The sequence below is a fragment of the Sturnus vulgaris genome, chromosome 5, assembly GCF_052056855.1.
Source record: "Sturnus vulgaris isolate bStuVul1 chromosome 5, bStuVul1.hap1, whole genome shotgun sequence".
NCBI lineage: Eukaryota > Metazoa > Chordata > Aves > Passeriformes > Sturnidae > Sturnus > Sturnus vulgaris.
In genome coordinates this window covers 68,052,196-68,066,509 of record NC_142247.1, presented here as the reverse complement: position 1 = coordinate 68,066,509, position 14,314 = coordinate 68,052,196, and the positions used below count along the sequence as shown (strand labels likewise).

The 14,314-nt window shown below is 45.5% G+C and overlaps 1 protein-coding gene across 11 annotated transcripts in view; it reads right to left on the bottom strand.

Moving 5' to 3' along the window:
* FRMD4A (FERM domain containing 4A) overlaps positions 1–14,314 on the bottom strand; it is a 357,641-nt gene that overhangs the window by 71,367 nt on the left and 271,960 nt on the right. For all 11 annotated transcript variants that reach the window (XM_088165906.1, XM_088165905.1, XM_088165904.1 and 8 more), the window contains 2 exons: positions 5,959–6,043; positions 1,373–1,429 (listed from right to left, as the gene is read on the bottom strand). In XM_088165906.1, the coding sequence (XP_088022032.1) occupies positions 1,373–1,429; positions 5,959–6,043 (142 nt within the window). The remainder of the gene's footprint in view (positions 1–1,372; positions 1,430–5,958; positions 6,044–14,314) is intronic.

Genomic DNA, 14,314 nt, shown 5'->3' with positions numbered 1-14,314 from the left:
CAAAGCCCAAAGGATATGCTCTGGCCTGCATGGGTGTGAGCATACTGAATTTAAAAAACAATTTTGTTGGGTATATTCTTCATAATTCAGTGCTTTGACCCAATGCTGCAGCAAGAAGTAGAGCAAAATGCGGTATGATTCCTTTTGTTTTGCTTGGATCCTGTCGTAAATACGGGTTGTAGTAGTTTCTTGTTACAAGCAGCAAAGGTGTGGCTTGTTTTGACTGTTTTCATTAAGTTACACATCAAACTACTACAGGAATAAGCGTAACATCCTGTGTTTGTGGCAAGAAACAATCCCAGCAACAAGGGTTAGTTACAGTGGCAGCTCCGGGTCTGGCTGTACAATTACTAAGCACTAAGTTATTCACTAGGATGAGCAGACAATAGATTCATAACCCCACTGCTGCTCCTCACAAAGAGCCCGTTGTTTGATGTGTATTCCCCCAACAGCCAATATGTGATTTCTATAACGTGCTGCTAATTGAGTCCTCCATCCTGACTCTCTCACTCCATTCTTGTTACATAAAATGATTTTAATGAAGGTCCAAATCCCTACACATTAATTGCTTCTTTAACATGGCAAGTGCTCTAGAAGTGCACCACATTGTTACTTATTAGTGCAGTCTGATGAGCTGGTTTGCATGCTCACATGGCTCCTCATAGCTTCATGGCTGATGGGAAAAAAATGAAAACTACAGACTGTAAGAGAGGGGAAACAAGGATCACCTGATAATTACGTCTGATCTCCCACAGTCATGCTTCTAAAAACAGAACTTTCACAAAACCCATCTCCACTCAAAAGTTCCCTTCTGGGATCCAAACATTTACCAAACGCTGCTTGATCATTTGCTCTCTGACCCTTTTTCCTCTTCTTGAATGGAACTTTGAAATACAGTATTTCAAAAAGTCTTTAAACCATTCTACCCACGTTGGAGAATACAGACAATTGCATATTTAGAAGCTTATGTAGCTCATCAGAGGACCAAGCCCCATTGGGAAAACAAATGAAATTAAAGTCACTAGAGGACAAACTCATTGCATATGGATTTCACCTAGGAATTTGCATTAATCACTTAGATTTTCTCTGGCTGTACATCATACCCCAAAGTCTTGGATATCTGTGCTGCTGCAAACATAACACATTTCTCTATGAAAAACGTTGACCAGTACTACTTGCTCCCTGAGTGGGGAGGTCTAGTTTGAGAGCCTTCTGTACTCATTTTGGCAGAAACAATGAAAACTGTGCATAGACATCTTTTTCCTGCAACTGGGGGGACCCCCTGCACTTGCACAATCCATTGTGGATTTGGTCAATCAAAAGATTTAATGCAGCATGAAGAAGCACCAAGTGAGGGAAGGCGGGTGCTTACCTGCAAGATGTATGCAGCCAGTTCAAACACCACTTCACTGTCAACCTCAATGAGTTCCTTGAAAGGTGAAGAAAACAAGAAAGAAAAAGAGAGTTGAGCTGCTGTAAGAAAGACATACATCTCCTGACTACTGCATGGTGAAGCATGCAGTGCCAGTTTTCTCCCTTGGCTAGGCTTCAAAGTATTCCCTGTGCTCCTGGAGACAAAAGGGAGGGAGAACCTGCCCACTCAGATATGGAAAAAGCCAAATATTCAGTGTAATGCGTTGGTTAATGAAGCATAACTGGATGTGGCATGAAGGGATTCCTGGGGGAGGAGTGAGGAGAAGACAGGTGGAAGGGATAGGGCCAGGATACATTTTATTTTCTTGTGTGATTTAGTGAAAAGCAGTCTAGGATATAGATTTTTTGCCCTCAGATGTGACCATGCTTCAAGGGAACACAGCTTTGTCCTTGGGTCACAGGAGCAAGGAATGAGAATTTGTCTTTGACATACTGAGGTGGTATCAAAGCCCCCACTGGACTTCTCTGGCCCTTGCAAAAGGTAAACACAGGAAAATGAACCATATTTGTTCTTGCAGGATTTGAGCCCTGGTTTTGGCGTTTTCACCCCCAAAATCACTGAGGCTGGGGATGATTTGAGAATGAGCTGTGACAGCAAGTCTCTTGGTAGATCTTCCTTGCTCCATTTTATAGGATCCTGCCCCTGATGAAAGCAATCTTGGAGGGTTTTACTTGGACACCACGGTCACATGAAGAGCACTGATGGTCCCAACAGATCATCTCAGGACTCCTCTGCTGTGCCTGACACAGAAGTTACAGAAACAAGGGGTCCAAGCACTGCTCTGGAATGTGCAGGATGCAGTCCAAGCATCAAAGATGCTTGAGATGGGAGGCACAAGCATTACTCTGGAGGCCAAGAATGCTATTCCTGACTCTCTGGTCCCTGCCTTTGGGAAGCTAGTGGGCTTTTACAGAGATAATGTTTAGGTCTCTATTCTGCAACTACAACTCCTACATTGTCTCCTATGGACATGGCCCAGTAAACTGGGTCACTGTTCGGCTCATTCCTGTAGTGGTTTTTCTGTTGTATTTATTTAAGCTGCTGTTTTTAATATTTCACTTCATCTGGCAAGAAACGAGTGATCTAAATATAGATCACTGCTATGATCCATGCTCCAGCCAAGTCATGGCCACACCTCATTTACAAGCCACAATTGCTGCATTGGCTTGTCTCTGGCAAAATCAAAAACAAAGGGAACAAAACACAGGATAAGATCCAGGTGTCCTTGGCTTTCACCAGTGCCAGCTTTTTAAAATAAGTTCACCTCTTTCATAACAACTCCTTGGGGAGTGAAGAGCAGCTCTGCTACGGGCGATAAACACGCCTTTCCCCTCTCAGCTGAAGTGCCTGAGTCATGCAGGCACCTGCACCAGTGATGAGCCTGTGCCAAGGGAAGCGGCTGGTGCAAGAGGCTGATTTAGCTGCAGGCAGGGCCAGGCTAGGGCTATCAGTCACATCCCATAGCAAGGGACAATGCAGAGTAGAACCAGAGCACCTGTTCTTCCTCCTGTGTGGAAGCATCAGGCACGGCACGGACAAATCAGCCCGTGCAACCATGTGTTGATGCTATGGCAAGTCTGTACTGGCAGGTGAAGTGGGCCAGAGCCCATTCTCTGGCCCCAAGGCTACATGGGTGCAGTGCAGCTCATGACTAAACACTCACCCTCTCTCCCCCAGTCCCAGATGGGGTTTCCACCACTGTGTTGCCTATTTGGAACAGGTGCGCATCCTTGATCAGCACTGAAGCAACGCCTGGGGCAGAGCTAGTTGGCACAGGCCAAAATTCATGCCAGAATATGCGAGTGATTAAACAGTCTGTCTGATCAAGGGACAGTGCCTGATGCCAAGCCCTGTCTGCTTTGGTAGTACAAATGTGGCTTGGCCTTTCTGGGCAAAAGTGGCTTGCTGGTCCTGTCCAAGGGATTGGGTGTGTGGGTTCACAACTGTCTCACTACTCAAGAGGGTTGGTGAGTGGAGGTGGTGGGCACAGCCAGAGGAGTGCAGCACCCCACACAGGGTCAGCTGGCAATCCAGTGACCAGCAGTCCCAAACTAGACCTCAGTTTTATTCTTTCCCACCCTGAGCAAGGGGATGTTTGAGGATGTGTGTCTGGAGAATCAACAGGGGAAGGTCTGAGGTGCTAGCACAGTGTTAGGAACCACACTTGTTTCATACTCATTGGTCTTTCTGGGCCGCAGGGGAGCCAAGGGTGGAGGTATCCATGGGAAGTCCAACACGGAAACTTTTGGTGCAACAAGGAAGCTCTCAAGGTTTGGCAGCATGCGACATCATGTGCTAGCTGCAGGAATGACAAGCACGGGCTGTGCTTAGACACAAGTTCCCCACAACATTACATTCATTATGAGGAATCTGCCAGGCTGGGGTGCTTGTCCTGAGTCTTAGCAGATACTTTGCACCAAACTTTCAAATTCAGTGCCTTTTTTAATAGCACAGCATGGCTTATTGTGGCTGGATGTCAAATGGAGAAGGATCTGCATAGGAGATTCGGACTTCAGCAGGGCTATTTTTGGATAGAGACACTCAGCTCTAATATGCAAAGTAACGGTTTCAGGAGAGGTCAGATTAAAATAGACCAACCTAGATCTGTAGGCACTTTGTTTTCTTTATTTTGTTCTTCTTCTTATTAAGCTTTCTCCAAAAAAAGAACAATAGTGTAAGCTTTTCCTGGCAGCACTTCAAAAAGGAACTTTCCCCAGAAACCAAAACGTGATGCTCACTGAGCTTGTTGCTGGAGAGGGCTGACTAAGCACATCTAATTGCAGCCTAGGGCGAGAGCAAAGCACTGCACAGCTCAGCTCAGTAGCCCTGCCTAGTTCCCGGGCACTGAAAAAAGGGCATTTTCTGGCTTCTGCCCTGCATTTTAGAAAATACAAAGTTAGTCCCTGAGTTTTAGGACATATAAACGTCAAGTGAGGCTCCAGATTTGGTGTAATCTACTTGGCTTAGCAGGTCACAAACGTGCTGAGGGTTGTGGGATGGTGGAACAATCCCTGACTACATCTGTCTTTTCCTACCACTTCCTCTCTGGCAGATGGAGGTGAGTCACAGGAATGGCCTCTGCCAGCACAGAGGGAGGTAGGAGGGATCCTCCCAGGGAATCCCAGCTGCTGACAAACCTCTCCCAGTCCCAGACATCCAGCCCACCTGGCTGAGTCTGCACACTGCCAATCTCCACCTCAGTGTGGTCTGGGGCTGGTTGGTTTTCCAGACCTTGCCATGTACAGCTGGCTTGTGGCATGAGAGGCATCATTTTCATGGCTCTGCTGCGGGCAGCCCTCCAAGCTGAGGATGTGCCAGGACACATGTCATTGTCTCCGGCACAGACAGCACCTTGCAAGGGGCTGCTCTGAGCTGCAGGGCCAGGGACAGCAGCCGTGTCTTCCAGGAGTGTACCAGAGAAGGCAATTACTCACACAAAAACATTCCTCAGTGCATGGCTTGTGAAAGGTGATCTTCGGTGCACATCCACAGACACCTTTACTCCACTCACGCAGAAACCCACAAACTCCTTCTGTCCCACAAATCTGAGGTCACTTGGCTTGTTCGGCCTGGAGAATATTGCAGACCTCGTGGTGATCTGCAACATCCTCATGAGGGGAAGTGGAGGGGCAGGCACTGAGCTCTAATGTGGTGAACAGTGACATGCTGAGGGAATGACAAGAAACTGACACATGAAACTGACACATGGCTGGATGTCAGGAAAAGCTTCTTCACCCAGAGGGTGGTTGGGCACTGGACCAGGATCCCCAGGGCAGTGGTCGCAGCACAGAGTTCAAGATGCGTTTGAACAACGCTCTCAGGAACATGGTGGGACTCTTGGGGTTTGTGTGTGCAGAGCCAAGATCGGGACTCGACAATCCTGGCGGTTCCCTCCCAACTGAGGCCATTCCACCCTTGCCGCTCCCACTCTCCCCTCACACAGATGGCGCCGCGCCGCGCTGCCGCCCTCTGCGGGCCCGAAACCCTCACGGCAGCCACTCGGCCTAGGGCGCGTTTTTAGCACAAAACCAGACATTTCCTCATAAATACAAGCCAGTCTATAATTTCAGCACTGCAGATTCCCTCCTGCCAGCCACAAGAGTTACTTCCAGGGCTGTTTCACCCCAGAACCGCTCTCTGAGAGGAAAGCTGCTGCCAAGGGAGGTGGCAGCTGGAGACAGAGGAGTGAGGGGATGTGCGAGGAGGAGAAGGAGAAGGAGAAGGAGAAGGAGAAGGAGAAGGAGAAGGAGAAGGAGAAGGAGAAGGAGAAGGAGAAGGAGAAGGAGAAGGAGAAGGAGAAGGAGAAGGAGAAGGAGAAGGAGAAGGAGAAGGAGAAGGAGAAGGAGAAGGAGAAGGAGAAGGAGAAGGAGAAGGAGAAGGAGAAGGAGAAGGAGAAGGAGAAGGAGGAGAAGGAGGTTGTATCTGGAAGTCCAGGTGTGACCAGTGTCAATTTTGGGGCAGGAAATGCAGATCCAGGTGTCTGAGCCCACTCCGGTGCCACCCACAGCTCTCCAAATCCTCACCTTGTAGATGCAGGACTTGGCGTTCAAGAAAAACAGCTCGATGGTGGCATTGTCCTTCAGATAGGAGATGCTTTCAATGTAGAACCTGAAAGGGAAAGCCATAGGGGTGAGACACGAGAGAACAATGAAAAATGTGGTCAATGGAGTCATGATGAATGTACTAAAAATGAACTTTCTTCCCTTATAGCAGTCTGAGGTGGTGAAGGAGGCTTGTGCATACTCCAGGATGTGGTTAGCAGCACCCCAGCCATACCAAAGGAACTGGATCATCAGGTGGTTGATTTAGGTTCTAAATAATCCTTTGTTTTATTTTTTTAGATTTAAAATAAACCTTTATTCTGTTTTCTTGTAAGCTTCACCTTTGTTTACCATCACATTTTCACCATTTCTTCATCACTTCTTTACCCATCACAACAAATTTTTGCTGTTAACCTGCATTTTGTAAAATATTCATCTATGCACTTCTGTGTTCCTTCCCTGTCCCCTTCAGCTCTGCATAAAGCAAATTTGATTAAGGGTTCTTTACATACTGTATCCATGGTCTCACAGTAAGGCAGTAGTTAATAATGTTGCACAGTTTACCAGTACCATGAATAACAATGTTAGGGATGACAGGGAATGATCATAATCTAATTTTTTTGAGCTGGAGTGACTTCTCAGAATTCAAGAAAAAGCTCAAACCTTCAGTGTCAGAAAAACCCACTCATTTGCATTGGCTGATAGCCCCAAATATTTTCAATTATGTTGAAAGCCCATGATATGTATGAATTTATTCATCACTCCATGTCCTGCCTGCTCTGAAGGTCTGACGAATTTTGTGAGAGCTTCGTGAAGATTGATTCCTGCCCTTAATTCTGCCTTGAGACATTTTTTTGGGGGGGGAAAAAATGCTCTGAATACTATCAATATTACTGACTGATCATTCTGTAGTGGTATGTTGTGTGTTCCTGTAGTAATAGAGAAAACCTGGATATGTTCAGTGAATGTTAAGGTGAATTTTGGATTTACTTAGTGTTTAGGTAAGGAAAAATAAATGGATCTGTCTGCTAATGCTGTTTGGCAGTGATCTTCAAGTTGCAGTGCAGTGACAGCAATGTTCCTTACATAAATTCCAGTGCTATCGTACCTTGTCAGAGGCAATTAGAATAGGGAAGGTGCCAGGGAAATGGTGTCTGCACCAGGGACTTTTTAAAAATCCAAATTCCTTAAAAATCTGGGTTGACATGCAGGGTCCAGTTACAGAGAAACCCCACTCCCTGACCCTGCTGTCTGGGAGCAGACAGACCTCGGACACTCCTGAGGCTTCACACAAGTGCTGAAGGGATTGTCCACATCCAGCTGTTTGCAGAGTCCAGGGCCTAAAATGTAACCTTCTTAGGGGCAAAGGTCAAAGCTTTGTAGTGCTCCTAAGTGTCTTCTGAAGGCTCTTCAAAACACTTTATTTCCTGACAGGCAGAACCAATCCCTTGCTCATTAGAGAGAGAGAAACATTTTGTTCATCTGCTGAAGGGCTCCTGAGTGTATTATCCTTCCTTCTCTCACTTCAGAAGAGAAATAAAAATAAAACCTGAATAAAATAAAATAAACCCCAAGAAAACACCAACAACCAATCAAACCCACAAAACACCAAAAACATTTGAATGTAGTGATTACGAAGCACAAGATTAAACTTTTTCTTGTTTTTTTCTGGTTTTCACTGTTTCACCTCTTGTCCTTAAAATGGCTTTTTTTTTTTTAAATAAAAAATATACTTGACTTTACAAATGCAAAATATTGATGCATTAAAAAAGGAACCTTCTTACTAGATCTGTTCTCTGAATGCAACTGGTTTCCCCTCTGCTGAATTCATGGAGAATAATGGTAATTTTACACATTCTGTGGTTCTTGAACAACCTTCTCTTCTTATCGCTGCTACCAGTGCTCTCTGAGTTATGATGGTAGGTTTTCTTATTCCAAGGTTAGAAGAAAACAGGAACATTTTTTTCCATTTTGAATTCCAGTGAAGGTTAGCCAAAAAGCTTTTTGTTTCACCAGCTCAACCACGACCATTCTCATCATCACTAGAGGGCAATATTGCATTTCTTAAGGCTGCAGGGAGCTTTCCCAAGGCTTTCCGCATGGACATAGATCGTTTTCTATACAAAATTAAATCTCTGGGAACATAGAGTCTGCACATGATGCTTCATCTCACAAAGAAAGCCTGATTCGCAAGTGATCTCCAGAGTGGAGAGTAAGCTGGAGAGCTACTGGCTCTTACACATGCACCCAGACAAATGCGGAACATGTGTACAAAGAAACTGGTGCTACTTAAAAGAGCACAGATTTGCAAAGGGAACTCTTGTGGGATTTTCTGTGTGGCAAGCTCAGAAAACCTGAACTGGAGTATATTACCCTGAATTCACAGTTGGTGCAGTAACAATAAAAAGGGCAGGGAAAGATACTTCTTTTTTTGTAGTTATGACTAGTTTATGTCACATCTCCTCCTGTTTCCATCTTTTATGAACACAGTGAAGGAACCCACACTTTCAAATGACCAATATCAATGACTAAGGAGGGAGGCAGGAGTATCCAGCTGCTAAAGCAATGAGCCAAGCAAACAAAATCTGGGTTGAATTCCCAACTTGGACACAGGTTTCCTTTGTGACCTTCAGAAAATCATTTAGCTGCTTGGGCTGTTGAGCTGGGCTTGGAAAACACCCCTCCCTTCTCTGTCCCCCTCTGTCTGTTTTGCCTGTTAAGCTTAGGAACCTTTCAAAGCGTGTTTCAAGATCATCAGTTTTGAGAGGCAGCTCTCAGATTTCTGTTGAGGACTCCCTAGAGAGCAGCATTCCTTCATGTGATGTGAAGCTGATGTGTCTGGGACATAATGGATAAGCTGGACAGGCAAACAGGCAGTACAATGTGTCCAAGACCTCTGCTCCACTACCTGCATCTCTTGCAATACACTCAGCAAATAGTTTTGCCTCCAGCAGCTCCTACAAGAAGTTCTAGGATAGCCAGCAACTGTGCCTGTGAGAAATTAGCTGCCTGCAGGAAGGGAGAACACCCCATGAGACTTGGTGAGTGTAAAACCAAAGGAATAATTTTCGAGAAAATTTAAAAGATCAGCCAGTGTTAATCTATTTCTGCATTCCTCCTCCCTCCCCACCCCCAGTAACTTGTAATTCATCAAGTACATTTTCTAAGCATTAATTAAATAGACCAGTGAATATTATGCTGAATAATGAACACAAAGTGCCTATCTTGGCTGCTTCCTCTCAGCAGCAGAGAAATAATAATGAGTACTGCAGAAGGTGTCTTGGAAGGCTTCAGAAGCTGCTGCATCTGAAACGTTTAAGGCTTTTTAGCTGTGAGGACGTGTTTCATACTGATCACATTGCTCTCTATTAAGCATTGGTTAACTGACAGCTTCCTCTGAGACAGCTTAAGCCCCCTCATGCCGTGATGAATGGCAATTCCCATCGTAAACAGTCAAGCACAGACTCACTGTGGTGCTTGTGGAAACCCCCAGTTGTTGGGTGAGGGGAAACTGGTACTACCACAATTTCTCCCTTGCATTACACACAAGCCCATCTACCTCTGACTCATGGCTCAGAGAAATGCCTGACTGGGTCCTGGACTCACCAGTTTGATAAGTGGTTTGTCAGGAGATGGAGAGTCCCTTATTGTTGCTGCTGGTCTCATCTGTGAACCCAGGTATGTGTGTGTATGCAGATGGGCGAATTTAGCAGTGCTGGGAAGGTGTTTGAACACTAGTGCTCTGTCCTTGCAGTGGGAATAGAAGAACTGAGGACTGCCAAGCACCTGAGCTGGTGGGGTGCTTGTGTGTACAGTGAGAGAAAAAATGAGCAGCACTCATTATCTCCATACACCAAAAGAAAATGTGAAATACAAAATATTTAGCACTGCCTTTGATTCAATGCTGAACAGCCTGAACTTGGCCATCTATCACCTAGCAGGGACTCTGCAATCGAGTTGCTGACTGGCCAGATAGACTGTCACAGCATTTGAGAGCACAAGCCCATGTGTTTACTTCCAAGCAGAACCTGCCAAACAGTAAAAAAATTTCACTGTGATCGTCAACATAATGGTACTTCAAAACATGACCACAGCAAATGGATGTCTTGCCTATTTCAGGTGTCTGTATTTCCTGGGGCAGTGATACCATCCTCATTCTTGTGAAGTTTGAGTCTGGTGGGAGCTATATAATCCATGTCCTTCCCAACTGGCTGACTCTGATCTGGTTGGGGTGCAGGACAGAGCTGTCAGCAGAACTCAGTGACCCCGTCAATGGACTACTCCTTATTTCATTATTACAAAGGAATGGGTAAAAGAGAACATCCCTTTTCTGCCTCATCCATCCTGGGGTCTGGCTCATTATCCCTCACCATGAGAGAACCTTGGAGGATAATTTGAAAAATATGAGGCCATTTGCTAACCAGGAAAAGAAAAATCATATATGTTGGTGTAATGGACTTAAATGCAGATGTCATTATGTCCAGTGTCTCATACTAAATGAGTATTCTGAGCAACACAGGCTGCACAGCTCCTTTTATGTTCCAGCCCTGTTTGCTAATAGTCAAGGGTGGACTTTTAAGTGCTGACACTTAAAAGCAGACAATGCTTATGCTAAATAGTTGGCCTGTTAAATAATCAGTCAGGAATGAAAACCAGCTTAAAAGCTCAGTTTACCTCCCCTTCTGCATTCAATTTGCTTTGAATCCCATGTCCTGTCTCCTGTGCCTGTGCCATGCTCAGGTCCACCTCATCCAGCACCAGGGATTGGTATGCAGGGGGCAGGAGGCAGCAAGAGAGACCTGTGTCAATTTTTACCTCATTGCAGGGGAAGCCTTAACACTGGAGGTGAATTTGATTCCAGAAATACAGGGAATTGCAGCTAACAAAATAAAAAGCTGTGGATATTGTTTAACCTGAGCCTGTTCCTTCTCTCTTTCTCACCAGCTGCACTATACTATGAAGTTGTCTGCATCTTTACCTACTGTCAATCCATTTTTCTCAGTATTTCTAAGATGTTGGCCCATTGAATCCCTGGAAAACCACGTGCTTTGGGGATATTTGCTCATTCCTATGCCTCATCCTCTCCATGTACAAAATACATAGGGATCTACTTTGGAATATATAGGCACCAACTCTCTTTGTCTCTTTCAGGCTGTATATCCTTTGCAGAATACCAAGTGCTCCAGTATGAACATAGAGAAGGGAAGGAATCAAGGTGGTAGTGCAACTACATTTCTCCCTCATATTTGGTTACAGCATCAAGCAAAGGCACCTCTGCCCCTTACCTACATGAGGAACCCGGCCTGCCCAAGCAATAAATGCAGCAAACCCAGCTCAACATAGTCTGTAAACTGCTCCACCACTGCAATGTCCCCTGGAGCTTAGCTTGGCTTGCAAGAGAAGTGCATCTTTGTGCAAAAAAATGTGATTTTGTACAAAAGCTGTTACAGCTCCTCTTGGCTTGAGTGATGTGCTTATCTGTCCCAATGTGAGGTGAGGGCAGTGACTGGATCACAGCAGCACACTGCCTTGCTCCTCTTTTCCCTCAGTCACCAGGGGAATTGCCCCTCAATCTCCTGAGCATCAGCACAGCCCTTTCCTGCTCTTTGGTCATTGCCAAGGGTCACATCTTGGCAATTAGAGGTAACTCACTGGGTGCACTGTCTTGCATAACACCATCCCTCAGCATCTAGATAGCATCTTTTACATGAGGATTTCGGACCATTTTAGGAATAGAAATCCCTCCAGCTGTCTCATGTGTTGTCAGAAGCACATGAAGGTATGATTTATCTGTCAAAGCTGGCATGAGGGTCACTTATTTACTGATTCAGCCATTGGTCAATGCCATGGTGACAGGACCCCTCTGAGATGACAGCCCATCACACCCATTGGTGTCAGGTATGAATACACAAATTGCAGTGAAAACAGAAACAATGTGTGCATGACTTTGACCCAGTCAGAGAATCTATGTGTAGGCACTGACACAGCTATTGCAGCTTGATCCAAATTAGCTACAAATCCTACACTGACAGAATCCATCATTTCTGCATAGTACCTATCATGCAGTCTAAATGCTTCCCAAAATTAGACAAGACAATGCTGTCAGCATCAACACATTCAAAATGTGTCTCAAAACAACAAATTTTCAGAGTGCCGTTTTTTTCTGCCCCCTTGGGTGGCTGAATGGAAAGGAAAAAACGACTTATTCCCTTCTCTCAATAGCTCACTTATACAAATATATTCCTAGTTAAGCAGAAAACAGAAATGATGTTATGGGACTCAAGAGCCAGACTGCTATTAAGATGTGTGTGTAATGGATGGCTTAGCTCAGAGCTGTGTGCTAAGTAGCAGAGCCCCATTAGTTCCCCTCCTCAAGCAAAGGTCGGTTTTCACACAAGTAAATCTTCTGACTGGACAGAAGTTTCTCATATCTCTAAAGAGACTCTGAGGAGCACAGCCTCCCTGCAGGCAATTTATTACACCTTCCCCCGGGTGAACAGAGCAGGGGGCCACCCTGAGAAGGCTGCAATAAATTGTCTGCAGGGAGCCTTGTCTTCCAGCACAAACAAGGTCTGAGTGGCTGTATTTATACACTGCGGCTGGCTGGGAGGAGGGGATTTGTAGGGCTGCCGGCTTTTGGGATCTTCCCGCTTAGCATACACACAGCTGGTGCACACCAGCCAGCAAAACACATGCTGTGCAAAGAGATCTGGGCTATGGCACAGACTTTATAGACAGAGCAGCTCACAGGAGCCCCTGAAAGCAGCTTGGTGGAACTGGCTTGATTATGTGGGTTCAATATTCTGGTTTTTTGCTGTTTTTTCTACAGCATCCCACAGCAGTACACAGACATGTACAGCTATAATGTCAGCAGGAGATGGCTCTTTGTCTCCCCTTTATGTAGCACAAATTCAGGGAGTTTCTGGCTCAATAATGGTACTGACAGTGGGTGAGGGAGACGACATAACTGCAAGGAGCTCTGGGAAGAGACAGCTAGCCAGGAGAAGGTGGATGGAGCACCCCAAGATGCTGAAACATCTCAGAGCAGTTCCCTGAGCTCTCCTGGGATGATCAAGCTCCGTGGCAAACTGAGGTCTGGCACTGCCCTCCTTGCAGTGCAGAGGGGTCTGCACAGGATGAAGGAAGAGCAGAGGAGTAGAGCTATTTGTGTATATGTAGTTTTGCCCCAGCAGCTGGGTGGTAACAGTTGCAATGAAGTTTGGGTGAGAGAAAATTCTGCCACTTTTCTTCCTCCCCCCTGGCTGCAAATTTAATGTGTTTGATAATCTGTTCATGCATTTCCCCCAGTCTCTGTAAACCTTAGTTTCAGACCACGGGGCAGAAAGAGGGATATTGGATCCTTCTCCCTCCGAGGGGAAAAACAAGAACTGGTGATTCCCTCATTCCCTACCTGGAGCAAAGTGTTGGAGCCCCACATACTCTTCTCTGGTGGGGAAAACTGTGGATGGAGAAGCCCATTATGTGCAAGAGAAATAAATTGCTGAGCTTCATTTTAATTGTATGGTTCTATTCAGCTCTTCCTTCCAAGGCAGGCTGCTGTCATCACAACCTCAATCTGATTTCTTGGACAAAAGCAAAGCTGAGTGAGTATGTGAGTGGCATACACAGCCGTGGTGCTAGGATCCCACGTTAGTCAGCTGGGGAAGTTGGGAGCAGGATGCTCTGAATCTGCACCCCATGAGTAAGGCAGAAATGCATTTCAGTGATGAGTTCTAAGGTCCAACTACCCCTATGAAGATCAACTGTCTCTCTTCCTTCCCAGGTCAGCTGTTTTCAAATGGCCTCTGACTTGTTTCACTGTAAGCATTAGGCCTTTTCTAATGGAATACAGGTTTAAAGATGCCTGTAAAGAAGGGCTGAAAGACTAAAATAGCATAGGACCTCATTAACAGCTGAAATCTGGTCCAATTCCATTTAGATAGCTGGGCGAAACTGTGTAGATAGGAAAGGCTTCCTCAACCCTGGCTGTGCCAACCTGCTGAAATAATAATTTTAAATTTATAGACTTGATAGGACAGAGAGATGCATCAGGTGAATATGCCTATATCTGAGCAGAGGTCTGAGGTCAGAGAAGAGACACAGGGGTTTTAAGCCTGCAACTTGTTGAATTCCAAAGCAGTCATCTTTGGATGAGTCAGATGAAATAAGTCAGATGAATTGTTCCTGAAAGGTGCCTATTTCTTTCCAGTGGCTATATAGGGAGGCTGCACTAATTAGCTGTGACATAGAGCTGTCTTCCAGGTAAAGATCTCAGCTCTGGTGTGGTGAATCTCATCTCAGACTGCCCACCTGCCCCACCTGCCTCAGACCTGAACCA